At 37.0% G+C, this 26,512-nt stretch overlaps 1 protein-coding gene across 1 annotated transcript in view; it reads left to right on the top strand.

Moving 5' to 3' along the window:
* The first annotated feature begins 1,427 nt into the window (after window positions 1-1,427).
* LOC122806069 (synaptotagmin-7-like) overlaps window positions 1,428-26,512 on the top strand; it is a 143,884-nt gene continuing 118,799 nt past the window's right edge. Inside the window, exons 1-2 of the mRNA XM_044076307.1 lie at window positions 1,428-2,176; window positions 24,047-24,963. Coding sequence (XP_043932242.1) covers window positions 2,032-2,176; window positions 24,047-24,963 — 1,062 coding nt within the window. The 5' untranslated portion in view covers window positions 1,428-2,031. The remainder of the gene's footprint in view (window positions 2,177-24,046; window positions 24,964-26,512) is intronic.

Raw genomic sequence — 26,512 nt, 5'->3', positions numbered from 1 at the left:
TTAGTCATTAGCCTAATAAGCAGCTATAAACCTATGAACCTGTCAGGAGGTGCTGCTCGCTCAGTAGTGAAGTGCTACTCTTCATTTCTGTACTAGCAACTCTAAATGCTGGAACAGAAATGAATACTGCTTTTATGGTTAGAATTGCAGAACTGAAGTGCTTTAGTGCTTTGCATGTAGTATAAGTTGCAGCAAACTGCTTGGTACAGTTTTAAAAGTAGAAAGATCATGACCTTTTTAATGCTCCTCAGCTTGGAATTTAGGGTCACAGAAACTGGACCTGGCTTGCTCCTGAGGTTAGCAAGTCGGGAGTGGACTTTTTTTTTTTATTCTCCCATTGAAATGTCATAGCTGTCTTGGATTACAATACTTCAGTAAAACTTACCCAAAATTTAATGTTTGAAATTCTTTAGGAGCTTTTGAAATATTTTGATTTAATGTCTTGCTTCTCTCCCTTTTATTAATTTATTTTTTCCCATCACAAATTACAAACCGTCAAAAAATGCCTGCTATTTATATGGTGAGCACCCCTTTTCAACTCATCCCAATGAGCCAGTAATAGACATATTCAGAAGTCTATTGTGGACCAGCTTTGTTACACAGAAAAAAGGTTTATTCAGAAACTTTTTTTTTTTTCTTTTTTTTGGTATGAAGGGGATGTAACCTTGTGGATTAATATGAAATGTTTTCACTTACAAATATACGTGTCTGCATACAGCAAGAATCAACAGCATAATAGGCTAATTCAGGTTATCAGTGATTAAAAATAGAAACATCTAGAACTTGGTGAACTACATCTGTCTCATCTCCAGCAGAACTTGATGATCTGTGTCATTATGCATTTAACTCTCTTTTCCACTGTTTTTAAGTATTTTTAGACTAAGAAGCATGAAATATGTTGCATAAAACTCACTAAACAGCCTACCTTTCTTAACATAATATTATTTAACTTCTAATGCTGTTTGAACTTAGTTACATTAAGCAAGTGCAAAACTCATTGGCATGTTTCATGACTGGTCTCCTGAGAGTATCTGTCAGATACAGATTTGGCATTAGAACAGTTTAGAAAGTAACCAGTACAAGGACAAATCAAAGCTGAAATGAGAGAGCTGTGAGATAGCTATTGCATAATGTAAAAACAACTTCATGCATGGCTAATTAAGATATCCTGATTTCAAACAGAAGCTGGCTATGTAGAGTGGAATGGCTGGGGCTGAGAAAGGCTGATAGTGCAGAACATTCCGAAGGTTATTAACAGTACAGTAGATAAATCCATGGCAGTACCATGGGGCATCATTGCATAAATGATTTCTGACAGGAGCTTTGAATAACTTACAGCCAGGAAACAGCAGGGCAGAAGCAAAACACCTAATAGCCAGCCTTTGGGGAAGTCGGATTAAGAATTATCTCGGTGAAAGTGAGTTTTCTTTTTGTTGTTGAAGGGAGCTCTCAGAGATAAAATGCATTCTATCTTCTTCTTTATTCTAGCTTCTAATACATGGAAATCAGTATATTACTGAACTAGTGAAGAAAGTGTACCCAAGACCGGCATGGTCAGTGATGGTCAGAAATCACATGGGTCAGCATGAGTGCAGACATGCAGTTTGGATATATGTTTTGAATGTCTCTATCCGTACATGGCATACGAATAATGGGGCACTTTATTTTAGAGGTAAAACAAAGTGTGCTGGCCTATCAAAGACCTTAATTTTGATGTGTGTGCAACGGACATTAATTAAGGCTGATCATCTTGTCTGCTGGCACAGTGGGTAGCCTTGCAGCTCAGTGCAAACTGAAAGCAATGTGAAACAAGACTGAGCATTTTTAAATTATTCCTCTGGGCTGATACCGCGCACTGACTTTGTGAAGAGCTTCCAGCCACAGCAAAAGATACATACTAAAGTACATAAATCTCAGAGTGACTTGATTTAGGCACCTCTGGATTTTGGAAGCATGTGGTTCAGCTGATTTTTTCATGCATTGTAAAATAAAGAACACCAGGTCTGCAGTGATCGCATTTTATGAGGAAAGATGCCGCACTTCAGTGGAGAGTATCCAACCCTTGCCCTCATCCAGTCTGTTTTCTTCTTCTGTTGTAAAGGAATGATAGAAGGCATTATTATTATTTTATTCATCTGGTTACTATTTCAAGTCCTATTCACAAAGAATCTTGAAGGTTTGGAAATTCTTTTTCTTTCATTTATTTCATTTTGGAAGGCAGAAAGGTTATCCATACCAAACATGGTTCTAAAGGCATTTTCTTATATACGTCTGCTTGGGCTGAAGCTGATTGATTTGTTGCAATGTGAATTTGAGGGCCTATGGCAGATAGTGACCTTTAATATACCTTAAAACCTAAAGAGCTTAAAGTAGGATTTCAAAGACTGAATTGTGTTTTTAGGGAAACTTCAGTAAATTTGGCTTGTAGTACACATTAATATTGCATTTTTTTCTATTATTTGGTAAAATTATTCTGCATTAAAAGAGAAGCCTTGTTCCTTACTGTGACTATTTGGGCTACTGTATTTCTATGTTATAATATCATAGTTATTAGTGACAGATGGATGTTAAAACAAAGGATTACAGCCCTGAATAGTGTACCTGCAATAGATGCATGTGAATTTGCAATGGACTATAAGAAGTAAATATATTAGATTTTGTAAATTTTTCTTTGAGGGGCTATTTGCTGTTTATTGTATAAATTGATAAAATATGATTATTAAATACTGTATATTTTTGTGCTTGTAGATACTCAGAATGCTCAGGTAATAGAGAGTTAATCAGTAATAAGACACAACAGTTAAAACATGAATTTGGGACCAGAAGCACTGGAGATTATAACCCAGGCAGAGCCTGTGTGTGACTCACAGCTCAGTATAACTTGTTAGACTTTTTATCCAGCACTGGGCAGCTACAGTCATTGGACTGTTTTATATAAACCAGTAAATGATAAGGAAAGCCTGCAAAGGCACTTAACATCTTATATAATATATTCTCCTCATGGTACACAGTGGCTGAACACAGCTGCTTCTGTCTACATTTTCTGTGAAGTACTAATTGCTTTCCTACAAGTTAGATATAAAGGTTTTTTTGGAAAGTTGACAGGTTAGTTAGTTTAAATTACTGCATTGAAAACCTTTAATTAATGATTAATTAATTGATTGATTAATTCAGTGACTGACTCACTTAACTCTTGCAATTTTCTGTTAACAAACGTCAACAGGACATACAATAATTATTTGTTGTGGAGTAGATCTACTTAATTGCCTATAATAAATGTCATCTCAAGCTTGGTCTGACAAAGTGTATTTTGATTACTTTTTATGTAGCAGAGGAAAACATTTCTGCTGTTCTTATGTGTTGCCTATTTATTTATTTATTTGTTATACTTATTTCCGTCTCTTAACTAGGTTGGTGGATTGATCAGCCTCTTTTAGTCTCAAACCAGGCCTATGCAAATACAGATAGATGTATAGATTTTGCATTCGTTTGATGCGTACAGACTTTATTTCTGCATTAGCACTTATATTACAATATTATGATTTAATTTTATTTATATGCCTTAATTCTAAATATTTATTTGTTATTTACTGGATAAGTGAACTAGGTCTTATCTGACCCTTTTCTATACTACGCTGTGGAGATAATGACAGAGGTCAGACTCAAACATCCAGACCTTGTACATGTGAGTCGTAAGTCTTAGCTGCAAGCCACCCCCCTTAAAATGAAACAGTATACAATATGCTACTGCTGTGCAGATTGTATAGAGAAATGTTTTAACGGTAAAGCAAGCATCAGCATTATAGTTATAATGGGAGAATATGTTTCTCTTTAAAGAGCTTTTTTTATATAGTCATTAATCAGTAGACAGCACTAAGTAAAGATCAGTACGGTTAAACAGCTTAGAGTGCTGATCTGCACAAACAGTTCCAGAGTCAGCCTGGGAAGGCCAATTAGTTACAGTCACATAATAGGCAAAAAAATGGGCTAAGAGAATCAAACCCTGGACTACAGAGTAGAAGCTCCAAGCCTTAAATCTCTGTGCTAACGTGTTAACTGCTAGCATAGATGAGTGAATTGGGATGTATTATTATTTAATCTAGTAGCATACTTGTGAAATTACAGAAAGTATAAAAAATGATAAACTCATCAAAATTCTATCTTACTGAATACAAAATATGCAGCTATATATGCAATACTGCTAGATGAAGTGTGCTACGTAAAATGTTTATTTACATTATTACACAGATTATTTGATTGCTACACATTGAATCCAGAGACAGATTCTAATACAGGATAGTCTGGAGAAAGGGATTACATTTTGTATTGTGATTGTATCTGTGCTCTAGGGAGATATAGGTGATACACAAAGTATAGCTTACGGTGGTTGTGCTGCGGTAGCATTGTCGCCTGACAGTAAGACGCTGTCCGGTTCGATTCTCAGCTAGAGTGTCTTCTGCATGGAAACATGCGTGAATGGGCATACCTTTGTTGAAGGTTGTGTGTCAGGCCTGGCAAGCCGGTAAGTAAAAATCAACTGCCAATCATTAGCGGACCGGAGTTCCGCTGTGGTGACCCCTAACCGGGAAAAGCCGAAAGACACATACATACAAGTATAACATGTATATTTTTATCCTGCGGTGGTGGTGCTGTGGTAGCATTGTCACCTCACAGTAAGACGCTGTCCGGTTCGATTCTCAGCTAGAGCGTCTTCTGCATGGAGACATGCGTTAATGGGCGTACCTTCGTTGAAGGTTGTGCATCAGAGCTGGTAACTTGGCACGTAAAAATTAACTACCAATCATTAGCGGACCGGAGTTCTGCTGTGGTGACCCCTAACCGGGAAAAGCCGAAAGACACAACAACCCAAAGTATAGCTTAGTTAGTTTGTACTGTGAGATGTTGGGTCAGATTCCAGCAAAGTTACACTCAGTGTAAATCTGTCTTTATTTCAAAAGACTTGTTCGCAGTGTAAGTAAAATATTTCAGTGTAAATAAACAGGCTTACACTGGGGACCAGAATTCCAATAGACCTGCTCTCAGCCTGTTCTTAGTGTTCACTTATACTGAGAGCAAGTCTTCTGGAATCAGGCCCGTTAAATATGAAAAAATATGTAAACTTTACATAATTCTAAGGACAGCTAAAGGACAGCAGCTGTTGCATAATGCAGCAAACATACCCACAAAAATTGTTCTAGCTGTGTGCGTTGCTAAATGGCACAACATCACACTGCAGAAATTTATTTTTCATGATGAATCTGACAAAAACACGGGATTTAAACTTGGGGCTCCAGCAGATGAGAGAATACTTACAGTTTTGAAAAATCCCACTTTTAATAAATTGCACAAAGTTCAGCCATTGATATGGTACCTGGTACCAGCTTACCTTTGGGCCTTCCATTATTACACCACACTATCAAACAAACATGATCACTGCAGTTGTTACAGAGTGGGATGAGACATCATCTGGCCAGCATGGTTCATGATTTGCTTAATGAGGGGATAGAAAATGATGAAACAAACTGCGTGAAACTAAATTTGTACTTTATAGACATCACTGTGCACCATTTCACATGTCATAGAGCTGTTTAATACCTGCACCACTTCACATGTCTATGTCACAGAGCTGTTCTATATCTACACTGCTTCACATGTCATAGAGCTGTTTTATATCTACACCACTCCACATGTTATACTGCTGTTTTATAACTGCACCACTTCACATTTCATAGAGCTGTTTAATAACTGCACCACCTAACATGTCTATGTCACAGAGCTGTTCTATATCTACACCACTTCACATGTCATAGAGTTGCTCCCTACCCACACCACTTCAAATGTCATAGAGCATCTCCCTACTTGCACCACTTCAAATGTCATAGAGCTGTTCTCTACCTGAACCTCTTCAAATGTCATAGAGCAGCTGCCTATCTGCACCTCTTCAAATGTCATAGAGCTGCTCCGTACCTGCACCTCTTCAAATGTCATAGACCATCTCCCTACCTGCACCACTTCAGATGTCATAGTGCTGCTCTTTACCTGAACCTCTTCAAATGTCATAGACCATCTCCCTACCTGCACCACTTCAGATGTCATAGTGCTGCTCTCTACCTGAACCTCTTCAAATGTCATAGAGCAGCTGCCTACCTGCACCACTTCAGATGTCATAGTGCTGCTCTTTACCTGAACCTCTTCAAATGTCATAGACCATCTCCCTACCTGCACCACTTCAGATGTCATAGTGCTGCTCTTTACCTGAACCTCTTCAAATGTCATAGACCATCTCCCTACCTGCACCACTTCAGATGTCATAGTGCTGCTCTTTACCTGAACCTCTTCAAATGTCATAGACCATCTCCCTACCTGCACCACTTCAGATGTCATAGTGCTGCTCTTTACCTGAACCTCTTCAAATGTCATAGAGCAGCTGCCTACCTGCACCCCTTCAAATGCCATAGAGCTGCTCCCTTCATTCACCATTTCATGTGTCACAGACCTGTTCTCTGCCTTCACCACTTCATATGTCATAGAGGTGCCTGCTCCCTATCTGTACCACTTTATATGTTGTACACCTGTGTCTACCTGCACCATTCTCTATGTCATAGAACAGCTCTCTACCTGCACTATTTTATGTGTAATAGAGCTGCTCCCTATTTGTACCACTTTATATGTTGCACACCTGTGCCTACCTGCACCATTTTATATGTCATAGAGCAGCTCTCTACCTGCACCATTTTATGTGTCATAGAGCTGATTCCTACCTGTGTCACTTTATCAACTAGACTATCTACCAAATGAATGTGTATTTGCACTACCTATCACAAAGCACCATGCACAATTTTTTCTGAGTGGCACAGAGAGAGAGAACACAGACAAAATCATCCCTGTCTGCACACTAAAAGCTGTTTAGTTTTACAAAAAAATGAAATGTGGAAATTGTCCTGGAGATTCAAAAACCACAAAGCAATGTAGTAGCTCAACAAATCAAGTAGCAGAAAAAGAGAGAAATGACTGCTCAAGGATACATGGGTATTCTTCAGTAATATGTTAAAACACACACTTATAAAACATAAGCTTCAACAAGCTTTCACGGCCATGCTTTCTTCAGGTGTTAAAAAACAAACAACACATATCATTTTATAGATCAGAGAATCACATAACAAAAGTCATGGGATTAACTTCTCATACACTTCTGTTTCAAAATAGGTTTTATATTAACCAGGATATTTATCAGCACTAAACCTATTTATCCATTTAAATTCTCGTTTTTCCATTTTTGCTACTATATCCCCTCCCCTAGTCTCTACTTTAACTTTTTTTGTACAACAGCAAATTCAAATGAGTGGGTTGGACCTTTTTTGAATATGTTCACATAAAGCATTAATGTGAATACCCCTATTTATTTCTGAAATATGATCACAAATTCTATACTTCAATTTTTTGTTAGATTTCCCCACATAAAATGTATCACAGATCTTACATAATGCAATGCAAATATTAATTTTAGAATAACAATCACCTTGCACTGTGACTATAAAATCTTTATGTATCAAAGGATGAAAAGTATACAAGGCCTAAACAACATGCCCTACATGGACCGACTCAAAACCCTGTCACTATACTCAACTCTGAATAAAAGGTATGCTAAGGAAGAACCAAACTAGAGATCCAAGCACTATGAGGCATTATCACTAACCACCATTACTCAGCATCACATAAATCACTGCAAAAGGTTAAGGTCAACCAGTTTTTAGGTGCACTTTCAGGTGCTCTGAGTGAAGAATGAGAGCTATGGAAGACAACAAGACAAAGATGATCCTTCATATGGCTTAGTCTTGGTCAGGGCTAATCTGAAGTACTGCATCATTTTTTACAGCTGCATCTAAAAAATGATGCAAGATTCCTGGAGGAAGGGCAACCAAATTGGTGAGATAGTAGGACAGTATGGCCTTTGAGAAAAGACTAGAAGGATAAGCATTATGTGGAACAGAGAAGGGATGGGATGCAGGGGCATCTGTATAACATTCAGAATTCATATTTGGGAAGGAGGAAGGACTGTAAAGGAAGGAGAGAAGGGCATGCTTAAATCTGAGTTACAAATGAGGACACTTTACTCCACAGGTAGGGCGGTGTGTACTTTCCTAGGAAGTAGCATGCAAAACATCAGCGTTGCAGTTAAAATGGAAGTGGGAAGTGTCTGGCAGGTATGACAGTCATGGGTAGGGGAAAAATGGGGTATAAGAATCTGAAAAACAACTTGTGGAAGAACAGCTGCTAGAGATGGGCAATCATGATGGGCAACTTGGCACCTTACCCTGGCATTTCATGCATTTGTAAGCTCATAATGATTGAAATGTTTTGGATTCACTTTGCAACATGAACTGTAGGATACTCCCTTTAATTATTAATTATGTAAACTCACTAAAGTCATGGCAATGACCAGATATACATCTTAATCTGGTTATCCAGAGCAATTTGATTAACTATGAAAATGTTGGTGATGGTATGGAAAGGTTAAACACATCTCTACCATTTTGGTAGGCATATTTATTGATACTTTTCATTGCATTTTCAAAATATAAGCAATTGTTGGCCATCACTTATGTTTGTAACACATATACATTTTTTCTGTAGTGAATCTGGTATGTCTATTATTGTTCATTGTGTTTATGAATATATTATTTGCCATAGTTACTATAAGACTAGGAATTTTTTTCAGCTGATAACTCATGGCAGAAGTGGCAAAAAAGGTAAAGTCCATATGGATATTATGCAAATAAAAGACTTAATCATGTTTGCAGAGAAGAGACGATTTCTATCTCATAAGCAATCCTACAATAAATATAAAAACAGCTGTCAAGCCTCTGTTTGTGTTATGGTCTTCAGCAAGATAGCTGCCTATTAATATTGATTAGCAGTGATATGTATAAAATAAACTGCCTAATTATTTACATGAAGATATTTCATCAGCTGTTTATACTCCATAAACTTTGCAGTTTCAAGCTGTAACTTGGCCCAAATGACATTTCAGAGTATAAAATAGAAAACCAGGGAGACACGGACAGCTTCTAGTAATGACACAAACAAATAGACAAGTTTTATTTTAGCAGAGATACAAAGGCTTACAGCTATACTGGGAAATGTCATTTATATTGCTCCAGCCAACAATGACCTTCATGAATAATGCACAGTGATATTTTCAGACATCGGCTCGGCACAATTTTGATGAGCAGAGGTGCTATAAACATGGAAACTTTCTTTCTTTAGATAAGTATGGCACATTTCTAGCGGTTAATGCAAGCATTCATGAAGGCAATTTCTGTACTACAGTTCTTAAACAACTTTCTGCTTATAAATAGTAACCCAATCAGCTCCAAGTTGTATGGAATGCAGTCTTGTCTTTGGATCATTCACACTATGCAACACAAATACTTGTGCACATTCTCTCTGCCTTTTTCCCTTACATGCAAGCACTAAGACTTCCCCACTGCACAGTGATAAAAGAATTCACTGTCACTGCAGTTCACCTTTATTTTGTAGTTCTATAATTTTGGTAACCAAGTGTTCCCACTAGGATATAGTTTTTCCTTTTGCAGAAGAGGCAGGGAAGCAAACAAAAACATGGCAACAGAACTCACACAGTCAAAAGTAATTCACTGCATATAATGTACCAAAAGTGCAATTGTTCAGCTTTGGCAAGACACACACCAGCAAGCTTTATGGCTTGGGTTCAAACCACAGAATTATAATTTTGAACACTCAGGGATACATGAGGAAAAATCTGTAGTTCATAATAAAGCTAAACTGTGTTTGTGGCCAAGTAGAAGCAGTCAAGGCTATGCTTTCCTTTTTTCATTAGGACAGTTACAACTGATTTTTTGTGAAGTGAGTCTCTCTAAATTCAGTGAATCGTACTGAGGCGATAACAATATGTAGTTCTGAAAGAGATTGCTTAAAGGTGATTAGAGGTAGGAGTTCATTGATTTCTTTATTGCCTTCCTGTTGGATTTGGGAACCACCAGAAGTAATTTGAACTTGGCCCTGTATGCTAGGAAGGGAGCTTGAATGGTGTCGTACCAGCATTGTCCTGCAAATCTTCATGAGCCGGAGCCTGTTTGTAGTATGAAACAGTAGGTAGCCAACTGTGTTTTGGAGCTTGAGTCAGTTTTGGGCAGCTGATGCTACAATAGTCTAGAACCACTTTCAAAGCTTCTTCTTCTTTTGGCTTTTCCCGGTTAGGGCTCACCACAGCGGATCACCTGTCCGCTCATGATTGGCAGTATAGTTTTACAGTGTTGAGTTGCCAGCCCGGTGCCCAACCTTCCACAGAAGGCACACACACACACACACACACACACACACACACACACACGCACTCACAACTAAGGCCAATTTAGTGTGTCCAATCCACCTACTGCATGTCTTTGGAATGTGGGAGGAAACCGGAGCACCCGGAGGAAACCCACGTGACCACAGGGAGGACATGCAGACTCCACACAGAAGGCACCCCAGCCAAGGATCGAACCGGAGAACCTCTTGCTGTGAGGCGACAATGCTAACCACTGCACCACCGTGGCTGCCCAGAACCACTTTCAAAGCTGAAAGTGAGAAAACTTACATAGCATGAAATGCTAGGCAACGATTGTTTCTCAGAAGCCTGTAAGAAAATGAGTAGAGGGATAGAGATTTTTACCAATCAGGGTAGATTAATTGGCCTAAGCCAGAGATAATTTCTAGTTAGGAGTCTTCAGAACCTTTCATGTTCCAAAAGGTACTTTGAGAGTTACATTTGGAAGGAGGAGTTGTATTTGATAATGAATTTGATGAAGGAGGAGCACAAGGGGACAATGACATCTGTTACACCAGATGAGCTGTGCAAGACAGAAAGACTTTCAGACCAGAAATGAGATCTGAAGAGAGCTCAATGCCAGTGTTGCTACCAATGTCTCTAATAATGGGACTTATTTTAGGAGGAATAATATCAGTATGATAAGAGGAAGGGACAGGTGGTTTTACCACAGGTCATTTTTACTTCTACTCATTTGGATTGGGCTGATGACTAACACACCATGTATACATTTCATCTAGTCTTTAAAATTTATGGTTTTATGGGGTGAGATGACAACAGTACCTAATATGCAGTCATTCAGAGAAGTAAATGTCAAACAGGAGATGACCCAAAATTAAATCCTCTTGAATGCTGCTAGTATCATTTCTACTGCTAGAAGAACTGCTCCTATTTGGACAACCTTAATTTGGTCCATTAATAATTAGTAATTAGCTATCCAGCAGAGATTGTAAGAGTTCACACTGAGACTAGTCAATTTTCTTATTGTGTCCACAGGGGAATAATATCAATTCTTCAGAAAGGCCAAGGAAGGCAGTATTGACAGTATGACCCTCATTTAAGGCTTATGTGGCCTTGTCAAAAAATAGACCAGGTTTAGTAGGCATGACCTGCCCTTAAAACATCCAAACTGATTTTGGTTGAGTCTGAAGGCCACCTATGTTATTGTTAATTAATTCAGTGATAATGCATTCCATAGTCTTCTAGATAATGCTAATGAAATTAATAGGTCTATAATTACTGGGGGTCTCTTGTGGGGCCACCATTGTGAAGAGGAACACCTGGGATGCTTCTTTGAGTTTCAGGTACAGAGCCCAGGGACTGACTAAAATAAATTAGATTTAGGAACTGCCTGGAAGTTTGTTGGGACGAATGGATTTAAGAGTTTTAATTTTAGGGTTTTAAAGCAGAAAACACTTGATCATGAATGATAACAGGGGGTGGGGGATTGTGGGGTAGAAGGGGTCATGGCCAGCCTTAGGCATAGGCCAACTAGGCGGTCGCCTAGGGCGCCGCTCTAGCAGGGACGCTTTTTCAGTATTTATTTAATGTAGGTAGACCAGGATGGGGGCACTGGGTGGTGTGGTGGGGGGTGCTGTGGAGCCCATTTGCCTAGGGCACCAGTTGACCTAAGGCCACTCCTGGAAGGGGTGTATGGTAGGCATGAAGTAGGACCTACATTTATTGGCAGAGATATAGCTATAGACTCTGAACTGGAGTGGAGTATACTATTAGGGATCATTTTTGAGTTTCCTAATGTAGCTGAAGTAATTCTCATGGTTCCCATTAGTTTTGAAAGCAGTGCTAAGGTCATAACTGGTTTTGCTCTCTCTAATTGTACACACGAGAGTCTTGCTTAATGCTTTGAAGTTGTTTTGTAGTATAGATGAGGGAATGTTTTACAAACATCCATGTGTTTTTTTATATTGGCATCCCATTTAGTCCAGAATTTATAACTGTTCTTGTGGCAGACAGGAATGGCTTCTTCTATAGATCTAGTCAAAATGGAATAGAACTCTTTGGAATATTTTGAGGCAGGGAAGAATCATGAATACAACTGTTCAGTAGAATGTACCAGTTGTGCTTTTTTCAGGATATCTATTGTAGTAATACGTTGCACTTAGAATAATCTTGAAATACTGTGGGGATATGACTGGGTGGGCAGACCTCTACTGAGGTTGAAGGCAACTTTAGGTGATCAAAATTTTACCAGGGTGGTAGCTACAATTGGGGTGGAATGGGGAGGTGCAGCACTTTATAAGGACAAGACCAAGGAGATTAACAGTCCTGTTAGGGGTGGGGACAATTTGCAGCAGGAAATTGGTATTTACAAAGTCAAGGAATCTTTAGTGTATCGGAGGTTGTATAAACTTGCCATTTGGTAGAGTGTTACTTAACTCATTAATGTCTGAGCTGTAGAATGTAGCCTCTATTATACAACGACCCCCCATTAATATTCAAAAATGTGCACGCTGATTGATCAGCATGCACGTTGTAAATCAGAGTTATAGTAATGGAAAAAGGTCCGGTCGCCCGGACTTTTTCCATTACTATAACTCTTTGTTTACAGCAATGGAGAACGCAAGATCTCTGTTGCTTCACACTGTCTCGCTATGTTAAATGAGTTTAACATAGCAAGAGCTTTAAAAAAAGCAACGAAGATTCTCCGTTGCTTTTTTTAAAGCTGTCTCGCTATGTTAAACTCCTTTAACATAGCAGACAGTTTGTAAAAAGCAACGGAGATCTTGCTTTCTCCAGCAACGGAGATTAAATGATGAATCCTCTGTTTACAGCACATAATTTGAGTGTTTTGTCAAAGAAGTCAAAGGTAAATCAAAGCTTCCTTTAGGAATCTCTTTTCCCTGCATAATTGCCATAAATGGGTCCCATATTAAGGGGGCAGTGCCTTTTAACAACTACTCCCAGATTAGCAACATTGAAAATCTATTCACATTTCTTAGGACTTACACAGTCTGTGTTCACATCCACTTGCCAAATCAACAGGCACAAACTCTTTAAGCTGTTCACCTGTATTATTCTTCTTCATCGCCTAGTTCCTCAAAGACATACAATTCATAGCTATCAAACCCTTTCTCCTCACCTTGCTTTAAAATTAAAGCTGATTTCTACCTAACTTCATAGTCTTTGGCTATCAAATCCTGTAAAAGTTTTAACATTGCTGTGATAATATTCATCATAAAATCTTGGACACCACATCTTCCACACTCCTTTGGTATATTTATTGTAATTTAGTAAGATCTTCAGGAAATTACAGATACAATACTAGTAAGAAAAAGATACTCACCACTCACCACTCACCTTGTAAAATGCCAAGAAACATCATCCACACAAACAGTTGTAGGACATTTTCAGAACAAAAATTACATCACAGTGACATAAATTAATATAAACTCATGAATCATGTGACTGAAAACCAACTTGCTCAACAACTTGGTATATTTGAAGTTTTTAGTCTCCTTGACTCATGTTTTATGTTCCACCCATCTCAGGCACTTCAACCACTAGCTTCCTCAGCTGTTCTACCTTCACTGCCCAGGTTTCTGTACAATACAGTAGTACTGGTCACATCACTGCTTTGTCCACCTTACTTTTCAGCTTGTTTGTCATTCTTCTGCCACATATTACTTTTCGGTTCTATCCTATATATCATTAATTCCCTGCTCTTATTCGCAGGTTTGTATCTTACAGTGAGTAACTCAATATTGTCACAGCTTGCTACCTATAAATTTTAGCTTTCCTAAACTAAATTCTCTAAGGAACTTTATTAAATCTGTTTTAACAGTGTCCCAGTTTTCTGGATTTAATCAGTGATCCTATGGCTTTAACAAAGACTACTGTGATATTAACTTGAACTGATGTCCATGATAAAAATAAGTTTACTGTCTGGTGACTGTCTAACTGGGACCTAAGTAGGTGCACTTTTATTAATAACGAAGCATAATCTGAGAGCACTGTTCGGAAGGTGTCCACTCTATCTGTTAAATAAGTATATTCCTTTGCTACTAATATTTTGTCATTTCTAGACTATATATATATATATATATATATATATATATATATATATATATATACATACATATATATATATATATATATATATATATATATATATATATATATATATATATATATATATATATATATATATATATATATATACATTTCTCTAATGCATGTGACTTACTTACATGAGGTCCCAAGTGCATGTCAGCCTAGGCATAAACCATATTCCAGTCATCTACTAATATTAATAACCCATTCTCATTGACAATCTAGTCCTTAAGCTAGAATACAATTTCCAGTTGTGATGTTTCAAGGTGAATATTCATATATATATATATATATATATATATATATATATGCGTGTGTGTGTGTAAATATACGTTAACTAATGTGCACACCTTATCTCCCAACCTACCTTCTACTGTGACATATCCACATCTGTACTAGATCTTCATTCTGTCAGTCTGGTTCTCATGTCTCTATTGAGGTAGTCTGATAAAGAGAAACTGGAGACAGTCTGGCAGAAGGCGATTGGCTAAGGGAAAAAGAAAAGAGAACTTGGCTAGGACATAATGTTCTCTGAAAGCAATTAGGGGTTTTCCCAGCTGGAAGAGCTTTAAAGATAAGGCAAAACCAATCTGACTTGAAGTAAAGTTTTCTCAGTTTTTTGAAATGCAATGGGGATACTAATATAAACAGGTGCTTTTGTTTTTTCTTTTTCTCCCTTCTCTCATTTCCTTTGTTCAGTGTTATGAAATATAGGCACTGTCAAAAAAAAAGAGAAAGGGGGAGAGGAAGGGTCTGGTTAAGAGAGTGTGGCAAAAGAAAAATCAGTGTGTTTTTCCCATGCTTGCCTAGGGAAGTGACTGGGTTAAGACCCTAGGTATTATCCAGTAACAAGTTTATTACAAAGCATGTTTTTCCCATGCTTGCCTAGGGAAGTGACTGGGTTAAGACCCTAGGTATTATCCAGTAACAAGTTTATTACAAAGCATGTAAATAAAAAAGAATATTGAATATTATAAGACTTTTTTCTGGTAAACAAGATATCCTTAGCAGTTTTGTGTCTGGTTTGCATGTTATTAGAAGATACTTTGATAAAGCGAAATGGCTTGGAGAAAGTGTTTACTGAACTCATTCAAGTGTTTTTTTTTAGCTGGGAGAACTATAAAGATAGACAAAATCAAATAGCACTTACTAATAGCACAGGCTGTACCATACAGCTTAGCATGACTAGTCTTTCTTTGTGGTTAACCCTAGCCTGTCTGTGTGGCTATCAACTTAGAACTTTTGTTGTTATTAGGAAGCAAAAACTTCAATATTTGAAGATGTGCATAGTTTTGTGTGTTATTATTAAGGTGATAGGTTTTAAGGGGGAGTTGTTTGTTCTGTTTGAGGGCTTTTACAAAAACAAAAAGTTACATAAGATGTGGCATAGGCTCAAATGGATATGATAAGAAACAACTGTGTAAAAGACCAGCCTGCCGAACAGTATATGCATGTAACATAAAAGTTGGAACTAGACATTTAACAAAAAAGCAGTTATACTTAAAAGGTGGTAATAATAACTATATAGGAAAATGATGCTTTCTGTAATGCCATTGAATATGAATGGTCTTACAGATAAATATAAAAAAGAATGAGTGGTGTACTATATTAAAAATGTAGAATGCAAATACCTATGCTACAGGAGACACACCTGGAAAGAACTGAACATGTGAATTTGATAAAGAAATGTTTTCAGGATGGTTATTCAGTGGAATATCAAAGACAAAGGAAAAGAGGAGTACTTATATAATTGCAAGGGGAGCTTCAATAGAGATAGAAGAGGGGAACAAGATAATAATGGAATATATATAGTACTAAGGGGCTACTGTTAAGGGAGGAGGATTACACTGGCATGCATTTACATTTCACCTAAAACTGCTATAATGGAGCTTAAGAAAATTCTATGAGAAATAATCAGCTTTCAGCAAGGAGTATTATTTATAGGTGGAGACTGGAATTTAGTTTGCAACAGTGAAGATGTGTCTGGGGGACCTATAAGGGAAAATATAACAAAGGAGGGTAGATTTTTGAAGAAATTTATGAAAATGTTTGGCATGGAAGATGGGGGTCTATATTACTTTAACGAAAAACGTGCTCATCAAACATGTATTTGTTGACCAATAAGCAGCGAAAACACTAATCTCTGAACAACCACTTCAGCAATTTTTTCCCAGGGGAAAAATGCCTGGTTGTCATTGGGGATTTGCCCTTTTCCCCACTGTAGTGTGATCTCAGAGTTGGTATATTTAGTTAGGGGGGTGTGGAGGGCAAAGCCCCCCACTTTGTAGGGTTTGAAAGTTTTTGTTTTTGTTTGGCCAAGCAATTTTTCCCTTGGGAATAAAAATTTGCTGAAGTGGCCATTCAGAGATTAGTGTTTCCGCTGTTTATTGGTCGGTGAATATGTGTTCGATTAACCCGTTTTTCGATAACGTAATATAGACCCTGAAAGATGTGCATTCAGTATTAGGAGTTTGGAGTCAATTTACATATTCTTCTCCAAGATACAAAAACTGGGCTAGGCTACCTCACAGGAACATGTGCATTTAATTGAAGATCTTGAAATGCACCCAATTTATTTCAACTATTCAGCTCACGCTCTGATAATCACTAAAATAAAAATGCAAGGTAATGAAATCTAAATGAGACACTGGTGCTTTCCCACCTATCGGTCTAAAAGAGAGGAGTTTAAGGAATGGGTTTTGGAATTAATTCAGGAGCTACTAGAGAAGATATAAATTTGTTTGAAAATATTGCTAGGGAGTGGGATAAAATTAAAGTGGAGTTTAAAACTAGGGTGGAAATAAAGGAAAGGGAGATATGGTTAAGAAGTAACAAGAATTATTTAGAGGAACTGACAAATGTTAAAGTATTGCAAAATTGAGGGACTTTCTCAGAACAAGAAAAGGAGCATCTGCAAAATGCTTAACAGAAAATAAGGGATTACCTCAATAATATACACAAGTTCAAAAAGATTGCTGTTAAGCAACTGTTTTTTTATAATAATTCTAGAACACAAAAACTTTGAGCACAATAACTTAGGCAACAGAAATTGGAAAGGGCTGTCACTAAGCTTAGGGAGCCTATAAAAAGGAAGATAACAAGAGATGTGAAGAAAGATAAAATCCAGTAAAACGATAGTCAATGACCACCAACTGAAACAATAATCCAACCAGCGTAATAAAAAGCAGTTTATTTTGAAGATATCAAAACGATAAAAAAACAATAAGACAAGCGCTTTCGCCTGGTATATTCCAGGCTTTATCAAGTCGAGACATTGAACAGGTTACACCAGCATGTTTAAATAGTGTAGTTAATTGATTGTGAATTGGTGTTTGATGTCTAGTTAATTGTTAACCCTAGCCTAACCAAAAAACCTGAAATATAATGTAAACAAAGTATAGTCATTTGCTTTTGAGATGGCATATTGATTTCTATTGTGTGTTTAAAATAGATATGTTCATTTAAACAAGGTAACATCATAATTTAAACATTTCACTAAAATAATTGAAATTTAAAAAAGACAGTTTAAACTTTTTAACTGTCAGATAATGTAACCATTCTGACTTGTCATGATTTAATATCAGTCAGTCAACTTTTAAAAAACTAGCATGTTTTTACTGGTGACAAGTAGGCTAGGGTTAACAATTAACTAGACATCAAACACCAATTCACAATCAATTAACTACACTATTTAAACATGCTGGTGTAACCTGTTCAATGTCTCGACTTGATAAAGCCTGGAATATACCAGGGCTTTGTCTTATTGGTTTTTTATCGTTTTGATATCTTCAAAATAAACTGCTTTTTATTATGCTGGTTGGATTATTGTTTCAGTTGGTGGTCATTGACTATCGTTTTACAAGATAACAAGAGATCCTGTAGAAGTATTAGAAATATTTTGGAAATTTTATGAAAGTTTATATAAAGCAGAGAAATACAGAAATCAAGAAAAGGAACAAATAGAAATGTTTATGGAAGAATTAAATATGCAAAGGTTAGAGGTAGATTAGGCTCAATTGCTAACAGTTAGGATAGGAAGAGATGAGATAAAAATGGCTATGTATAACCAATCTACAGGAAAGTCCCCAGGAGTACATGGTATTCTTGTAGAAGTTTGAAACCTAGGAGGGAAAATCTGATAAAGATCTGTAAGGTTTTGTTTAACAGTATTTCAAGAGGAGGAGAAGTTCCAGCATCCTGGAAGAAAGTGGTGGTAACAGTAATACCTAAAGAGGGTAAAGATCCATGGGATCCAGCTTCATACAGGCCCATTTCAATACTAAACAGTGATTATAAAGTGTTTATGTCTATAATGGCTAAAAGAATGGCAAAAGTGACACCAAAATTGATAGATATGGATCAGTGTGGTTTTTGTGGAGGGGAGGCAAACATTTGACAATATTAACAGAACAATGATGATTCAGAGGGAAGCGGAATGTAATAAAATACTACTGTCATTAGTGGGGCTTGATGCAGAGAATCCATTTGACAAAGTAGACTGGGGCTTCATGAGCAGGGCAATGGAAGCATTTGCTTTCCCTGATACAATGATAAGGTTGATTAGGAATATATATGAGGGTTCGGAGGTAAAATGAAAGTGGATCGGGTCCTCTCTGATAACTTATGCTTGAATAGAGGAATTAGGCAGGGTTGTCCACTTTCCCCTTTGTTGTTTGCATTATATTTAGAACTATTGACAAAGAAAATAAGAGACTCAGAAATTCAAGGATATAATTTGTATGTTAGTCAGGAAAAGCTGGCTCTATTTACAGATGATATTATTTTATACATGACAAAACCATAAAGGGATATTACACTGTTGTGGAATATTTTAGACAGTTTCAAATCTTCTAGGGATACAAAATTAATGAAGCTAAAACAAAGGCAATAGTGATAAATTATGTATTCACATGAATTGGTGCAACAATATCCATATTTTTGTAGACATGATAAAATGAAGTATTTAGGAGCGTGGATTAGAAATGACTCTGTTGTGGCAGCTAAGAATATGTGGGAAGACACTAAACAGAAGATAATACAATAATTTATAAGCTTTGTTATATGGATATGGATGCTAAGATACAAGCAATTAAAATGTTTTTAGTCCCTTTTGTCTTATACACTGGCCAGGCATATTTTTATCAACCAGAGGAGAAGTTATGGATATCAATTAAAAAAGAGTTGAAGGATTTTATCTGGGAAGGAAAGACAGCATTGGCCAAGTGGGATAATCTGATTCTTCCATTAGAACAAGGTGGATTAGGATTATCCAATTTGAATAGTTATTTTAGAACGACACAGTTAAGACTCTTAAGCATAGAACAAGCAGAAAACTATAATTCAAAGTGGAGAGGAATGATAATGATATGGGGGAAGCTCAAGAAATAAGGAGAGATTGGAATTTTGGAAGCAGACTCTTAAGAGAACAACAAAAATCACACAGAGTATTATATTCATAAAATAGCAGGAAGTATTCTAAGAACTAAACCAGCACGAGAATGGAGAAAAGAGATTCTGCTGACAGAGATGACTGCAGTTAGGGATACAGATAATAGGCAAGAGGGGGCTCAAATTTTTTGGAGAAAACTAGCAAAGAAACAAAGGTATTGGGAGCAAATAACTAGCAAGGGAAATGTAATAGAATGGGAAGAGGCCAAGAATTTATTTGGACTGCAAGTTAGAGATTGCCTTCCCTGTCAAGGATTGATATCAGAGTATAGGCAAAGAGAAAGAAATAGGGGGATTTTAAATAAAAGACCAGCACGCACTGATAAGAGTTTTTAATGGAATCTAGAACAAAAGCCACCATTAAAAAAGGAATAATTAGTAGAGCATATAAAATATCGCATGATAACAAGAATTAATCAGAGGAGCTTAGAAAGGATTGAGAAGAGACACTGGATAAGCAATTCATAAAGAGACAATGGGGAGATACATATGTATCTCCCAAATATGTAACAGAGTCTAGAAGATTTAGGAGTTTTGCTTGGAAGTGTTTACATAGGTATTTTATACCCCAAGTAGACTCCAAAGAATTTTTTCTCAGGTGGATAGCAGATTTTGGAGGTATGGCAGGCAAGAAAGAGATGGCTGGGAACACATTTCTTGGGAGTGCAGTGAGCTGGCAGACTTTAGGAATTCCCTGCCGACTGCTCTGCCAGAGATGCTGGGTGAGTGGATTGAATTGACTGGGGAGATGATTTTTTTGAGCTATGATACAGAATCAGTATTGCCTAGACAAGGTAAAGCCTTGCTGAGTTTAATTATGGTGGCTGCCAAGAAAGCAATTACTAGAAAATGGAAATCAAAGTCTAGACCAACTTTATTAGAAGTAGTGAATATAGTAACAGAGATAAAACAACTGAAATTGGGATCTTTAGAAAAGGAAGGAGCAAACTACATAGGAAAAAGTGGGAATTGTGGGAACAATATATACAGAGAAGGAACAAGGTTTAAGAGGCAGGATTTGATTTGAATGAACCATACAATACTTAACTGACAATGACTGGATAGATTATAAGTGATGTATAATGTTTGCAACTACAGTTGTATCAATGGTGTCTGTGAAGTATAATGTTTGCAACTACAGTGGTAACAATGGTTGTTTATCATTTATATAAATATAACATTGCCTATGTCACGTGATAATTTAATAAAGATGTTTATTGGAAAAGAGTGATACTCTACACATGAATCTTGACATCCATTTTGAGAACACATACTAAAATGGTTCATTATCAGAGCAATCTGTTCATATTATTTTATAATACACAGAGCTGTAATTAAAGCAACAGCACAATGTACATTACAGTTATTAAAGCTGTCAGCTAGTGCAGTTCTGGGGCAAATGCTGTCCATTTCTATGGCAGCTCCAAGTCTGTTAATATTTCTGATGCTGTTAATCAGTGCCTGACTTCCACTGTGTGGCACATTGCAGGTTGATAATTTAAAGTTGTTAGTCGAGTGCTAGTGCAGATCTGTGTAGAAGCATGAAGGGACTGCTACAGCTGTTAAAGGAGTTAAGATAAGTGCCAATTAACTTCTGGATCTCATCATAATGGGACTATTACACCTTTTAAAGCAATTAGTTCCACCCAGCTGCAATTTCCTTTTCAGTGTTGTCTCTGCTACAGCATAACATTTTATAAAGCAGCCTTGTTATGCATCTTTCTGATGTCACACAGGTTCATAATAAGGTTATTTTGCTGCTGATTTCTGGTGTAATCACATTTCACTATGTATTACAAAATATCTTTTAAATGCAGTATAAAAATAAAAAGACCCTATGCATGGCTTGAAATGACATCTAGGCAAAGTTGCCACCTGTAGATATACTTCTTGCAGTAAGTGATTTGAGGTCTCAGTCAATACATTTGGTTTTGGTGATCACTAATCAAGTATTTGAGCTATTCTGAGTCCTATATATTTTTGAAGTGCATTTCCTCAAATTATATGCTGTTTTATCTAGACCTGTAAATTTCAAATTATGTTGTCTGATTAGTCTTTTGCTTGCCTTAAAGGAAATCTGGGAAGCATGAAGCATGAAGTGTTGCCATTTTCTTCATCTTTCTATCTCAGCAGCACAAAACTCTACAAAATCTGAACCTTATATTGTTTAATGGTAAAATAATGGGGTTGCCAGCTGTACTTATTGGATGCCATTGGAAAAAAATAACACAGATGCACATTTTTGGCTCTTACACACTAATGTAGGTGCAAACAAGAAATGGATTCAGGGAAATATAAACATTTTATGAAAACCAGTATACAAATTTTATTTCATCTTCCTTTACCTTGTTGCTCAGCAAGATTGTTTTCAACTTACATATTTATCAGGGATAAAAGTTTTAGCAAATATACTCATTGTTTAAAATTATAAGAATCCTATAAAATACATTTTTAACGTGCAGGATGTTTACATGTTTGGTTAAGCATTCTGCTAAGCACAGTATTTACTATTTCTTTAAATATGAAACTAGTAGGACTGGCAACTATGAAACAGAGACAATGCATACCTAGCCATTAAAATGGTTGGGACAAGAGGCAATGCAAAGAATGTGGCTTTTTTGTCCACTTTTGTCAATGTCTGCAGTCTTCTTCTCTGTGTTATTTTGAAAGGCTTATTCACTTTCAAAACTGAATCAAAAATATATGTGCACTCATTACAGTTTAGTCTGTTTGGTCTACATGTTCCTGATCAGATTTCCTTTAACATTGTTTTTTTTTTCCTGTATAGCTCTTACTGTTATACCAGGAAAGACCTGCCTACCTCCTAACTGCATAATTTCATACCTTCATATGGCAATACATTAGCATGCCCTATAACAGAAAAAGATGTATTGGTTGTCAGGGTGTGAACTGTCATTCACATCATGGAAGGAAAGCTGAATCTAGGTGTCTCATAAGTTTACGAGGGGGTGTTCTTCAAGATATGTCCGCTCTCGGGCGTAGTGGCTTTGGTGTGGAATGGTCACCACTGGGGGGGGGGGGGGCGTGGTCTAGAAAGCTGCCTTGCCAAACAAGTTTTACGTCTTTAAAAAGACTTAGCTACATTTCAATTGCATCTAATGAAAGATAATAAATCTAGTCAAAAAATCTTAAACATAGGTGCAGCAAACTGTGTCTGAAAAGCAAATTTGCCCCTCTCTGAACAACTGAAATTTTTGTTTTTACAAGCTGTAACACATTATCTGAGCAGCACTCATTTGCCTGTAAAGTACTATTTTCAAATAAAGAGATGTCTTCAAACCAGAACCAGTTTTAAGAGTCCTACTTTCATTTTAACCACATTTTTGTTGGGTGAATACTGCAAAGGATCTTTCCACCACTATATTCTTTTGAGGAACATGGTACTTCAACAGGGATACTACTAGTTTTTTTTTCCTGTAAGCCATGAGTTTTTAGACTGGTGAGGTTTTTCACAGAGGTTTTTTGAGTTGGTTCCCCAGCCAGGAGAAGGAGATTTATCTCCAGTATTTGGTTTGGAAGGTACTATCTGTTTGGCCAACCTCTGACCGTGAGAAAGGGAGGCCAACTTCCAACATATCAAGCCTATTACCCTGGCTAACACTCTGGCTTCTTAGGATGTCTTGTCTCTGCACCAGTGGGTTATCAAACTTCCTTAAATATTTGAGAAATTCTTTTTTTTTTTTTTTTTGAAAAATACAAATCAGTTTTTCTCTGATCTGTGAACACTGGTATGTAGTTGTCAACGGCACCATGAAGGTCATTAACTGCGATAAGGGTAAATGTTTAAAAACTGTTGAAAAAGGCTAGTTGTCATAAATGGGATCAATTTGGTGACAATACTGTAACTTTAGATTCAGACTGGCTTTGTGTCCTAACCATCGCATCTCTACATAACTCTCAACTGTCACATGTTAATTCTCAAACCTTTTGGTATATATTTTTTCAGTGCTCATTGAAATTCTAAGACATTTATTTTTAAAACATGTCTGATATTTTGCATTCTACATACACTGATAATGTATGTGTACTTGACTAGACAGTACTTTGCATTTCTAGCTTCATTCTGTTTTGTTCACTTCACATACTGTACCATGAGTTTTCAATGTAGATAAGCTATTAAATCTTACAAGCAAATAATGACATTGTCTGTTTTTCTAGTGCACCTACAGATCCTTCTTGGTGTTGGACTGGCATTTTTGTGCTTCTGCTTAATTATTGGGTGCATATTGTGCTGGTGGAGAGGCAGGCATCGTAACCACAGTGACCTCACAGACAAAGAAACCTCAGAACGCATTGTGCTGGACCCCAGTGCAACTTTACCAGTGAAAACCACCACCCCTGTTAAACAGCAGTATGAGGAGATGGATGGTGAAATTATGGATTATCCACAGCATTCAGTCCTGAGCTTATCAGGGCATAAAGCTGCTGTCTCACTTAAACCTTTGACCCGTGGTAGGGCCTCTTTACCGATCCTTCCCATGCCTCCCAAGCAGAGTTTGGAGTCTAAAACTAAGCAAATTCTAGAGAGGCGATGTACTCTTTCTGGTAATTGTCTGTATGATGAATACACTAAACTGTACAGCTCCAGTACAAAGCTGGTGAGTCCCGAGACAATGACGAAGGTACACCTGTCTCACACAGTACCACAAGATATGTCTGGTTTCGTACAGAAGAAGAAGCCAGCACTTCAGTTCACCCTGTTTTACTCAGCTTATGATACAACTTTAACCATCACCATACTTGGGGTTTCTAATCTACCAAAGAGGTTTAAAAACTGCTGTGATTCATACGTCAAAGTGTACCTACTTCCAAAGTTTATTGAACCCCAGCAAACTCTAATCCAGCGAAAAAGTATGAAACCTAAATTTCAGGAGTGTTTCCAGTTTTCAGGATATAGTCTGGAGCAGATCAAAAGCTTTGCACTGAGACTTGCTGTATATGCCAAAGAGTTTCATAACCTGAAGGAAACATTTATTGGGGAGGTACTGTTCCCATGTGAATATGGTGATTGGAAGTTGGACTACCCATGTAATTATACAGTACAACTTACAACAAACAAAACTAAGTTTAGAAAGGTAAGGATTCTGAGCACTTTCACTTGTCTAGAGTCATGTTACACATTAATGTCAAAATCTCTCTAATCAAAAGACATTGTAGATGTATAATTATGGCAGCCATCTATACAAGAAACTCATAAATCACTGAGGAAAAAAAATGAAATTTTAAGTCTTAATGTACTAGCTGTCAACTCTAAATTGTTTTAGGTAAATTAATTACAATTTAATTAACTGTCAGCTTAGTACAGATGATTAAGGTTATGAGCTACAAATAATTCACTCTGTTTTGATTTGTTCAATTTCCCCTTGCAAGCTGCTTGACCATGAGCAACTTACTTAACAAGACAGCGCTCCTTGCTCACTCCTAAAATAATGCACCAGTGCCTGTTGAGCTTACCTGGATAACAATGGAATTAAATAAAAGTGCATCAAGTATGGAAGGACGAGGTGGGTAAAAAGACAGAATCATGGGTATTTTTATGTAGAGCTCACCACAAAGGAAAATGAAATACAAGAAACATAGGGAATGTCAATGGTAAATGGAAAATGTAGCTCCTGTTTGCACAGTTGTGTTTTATGCATCTGTGAACTGGGTGGGTATGTTATCCGGAACCTTGTGTGAGGTAGAAGCTAAACAAATAGAGGTGCTGGTGGAGGACATTACTCTAACCAGTTTTGAAAGAAGCATCCAGTTTTGTTAAGTACCTAAAATGGACCATTTGAGAAGATAATCTGAATGTGGAGATCCATGTGCTTTAGTATAATTCTTATGGTTAATCTCTTTGTTCAAGTTGCAGTAACTATAGACTTTTAAGGCATGCTAGATCAGCTATCAATTTGGTTTGCATGACTGAAGCTCTGCCTGTACATTGTGTTAACTTTCGGACAATAACAGGTTTTGACATTGCTGATGATCCTTTGTTTTTAACCTTATATCCCCATGTAAGGGCATTAAGATTCTGAAAACTGTTTTATTACCTGCTGGCCCAATCTCTAAAGCCATCACATTTATTCATGACTTTTATAGCCATAGCAACCATTGTAAAGACAAGTCTTGACTTGGGTATAAGTATGGTAAAAACTTAAGGTAAACCCCTATGGTAGAATTCACAGATAACCAAAGTTTATAAAAGGAGGAGAAAATGATATACGGTTTGTAGACAACATTTTCTACCATCTATCAAAAGGAGAAATATAAGCAGGTCTACAGGGATTGTAAATGCATTATTTATAAGAATGAGGCTGAACTGAGAGCAGATAACTCTTCACAAGTCTTTTTCTTGCATATGTCAGGAGCATTAGAAGTAATTTCCAATACTTCATCAAACTCAAAATGAACTGTACTGCTTATTTTAGATACTGAAACCATACCAAATGTCTTGGTCGACAAGTTTATTTACAAGTTTTCCTCACCCCACCCTCACACCCAAATGTCTCACCTTTGCTTGTTTTAACATGCTTCTCCCATTATCACTAAGGACCAGATCTTCACAGGTAATACTAAAGTAAAACATAACAGTGTTGTGGGCATGCAGAGCCATAGCAAGCATTTCTGGCACCCTGTGCC

The sequence above is a fragment of the Protopterus annectens genome, chromosome 7.part0, assembly GCF_019279795.1.
Source record: "Protopterus annectens isolate FY-2018-M chromosome 7.part0, PAN1.0, whole genome shotgun sequence".
NCBI lineage: Eukaryota > Metazoa > Chordata > Ceratodontiformes > Protopteridae > Protopterus > Protopterus annectens.
The sequence above is the reverse complement of the archived record's forward strand: the minus strand, read 5'-3'. Positions and strand labels throughout refer to the sequence as shown.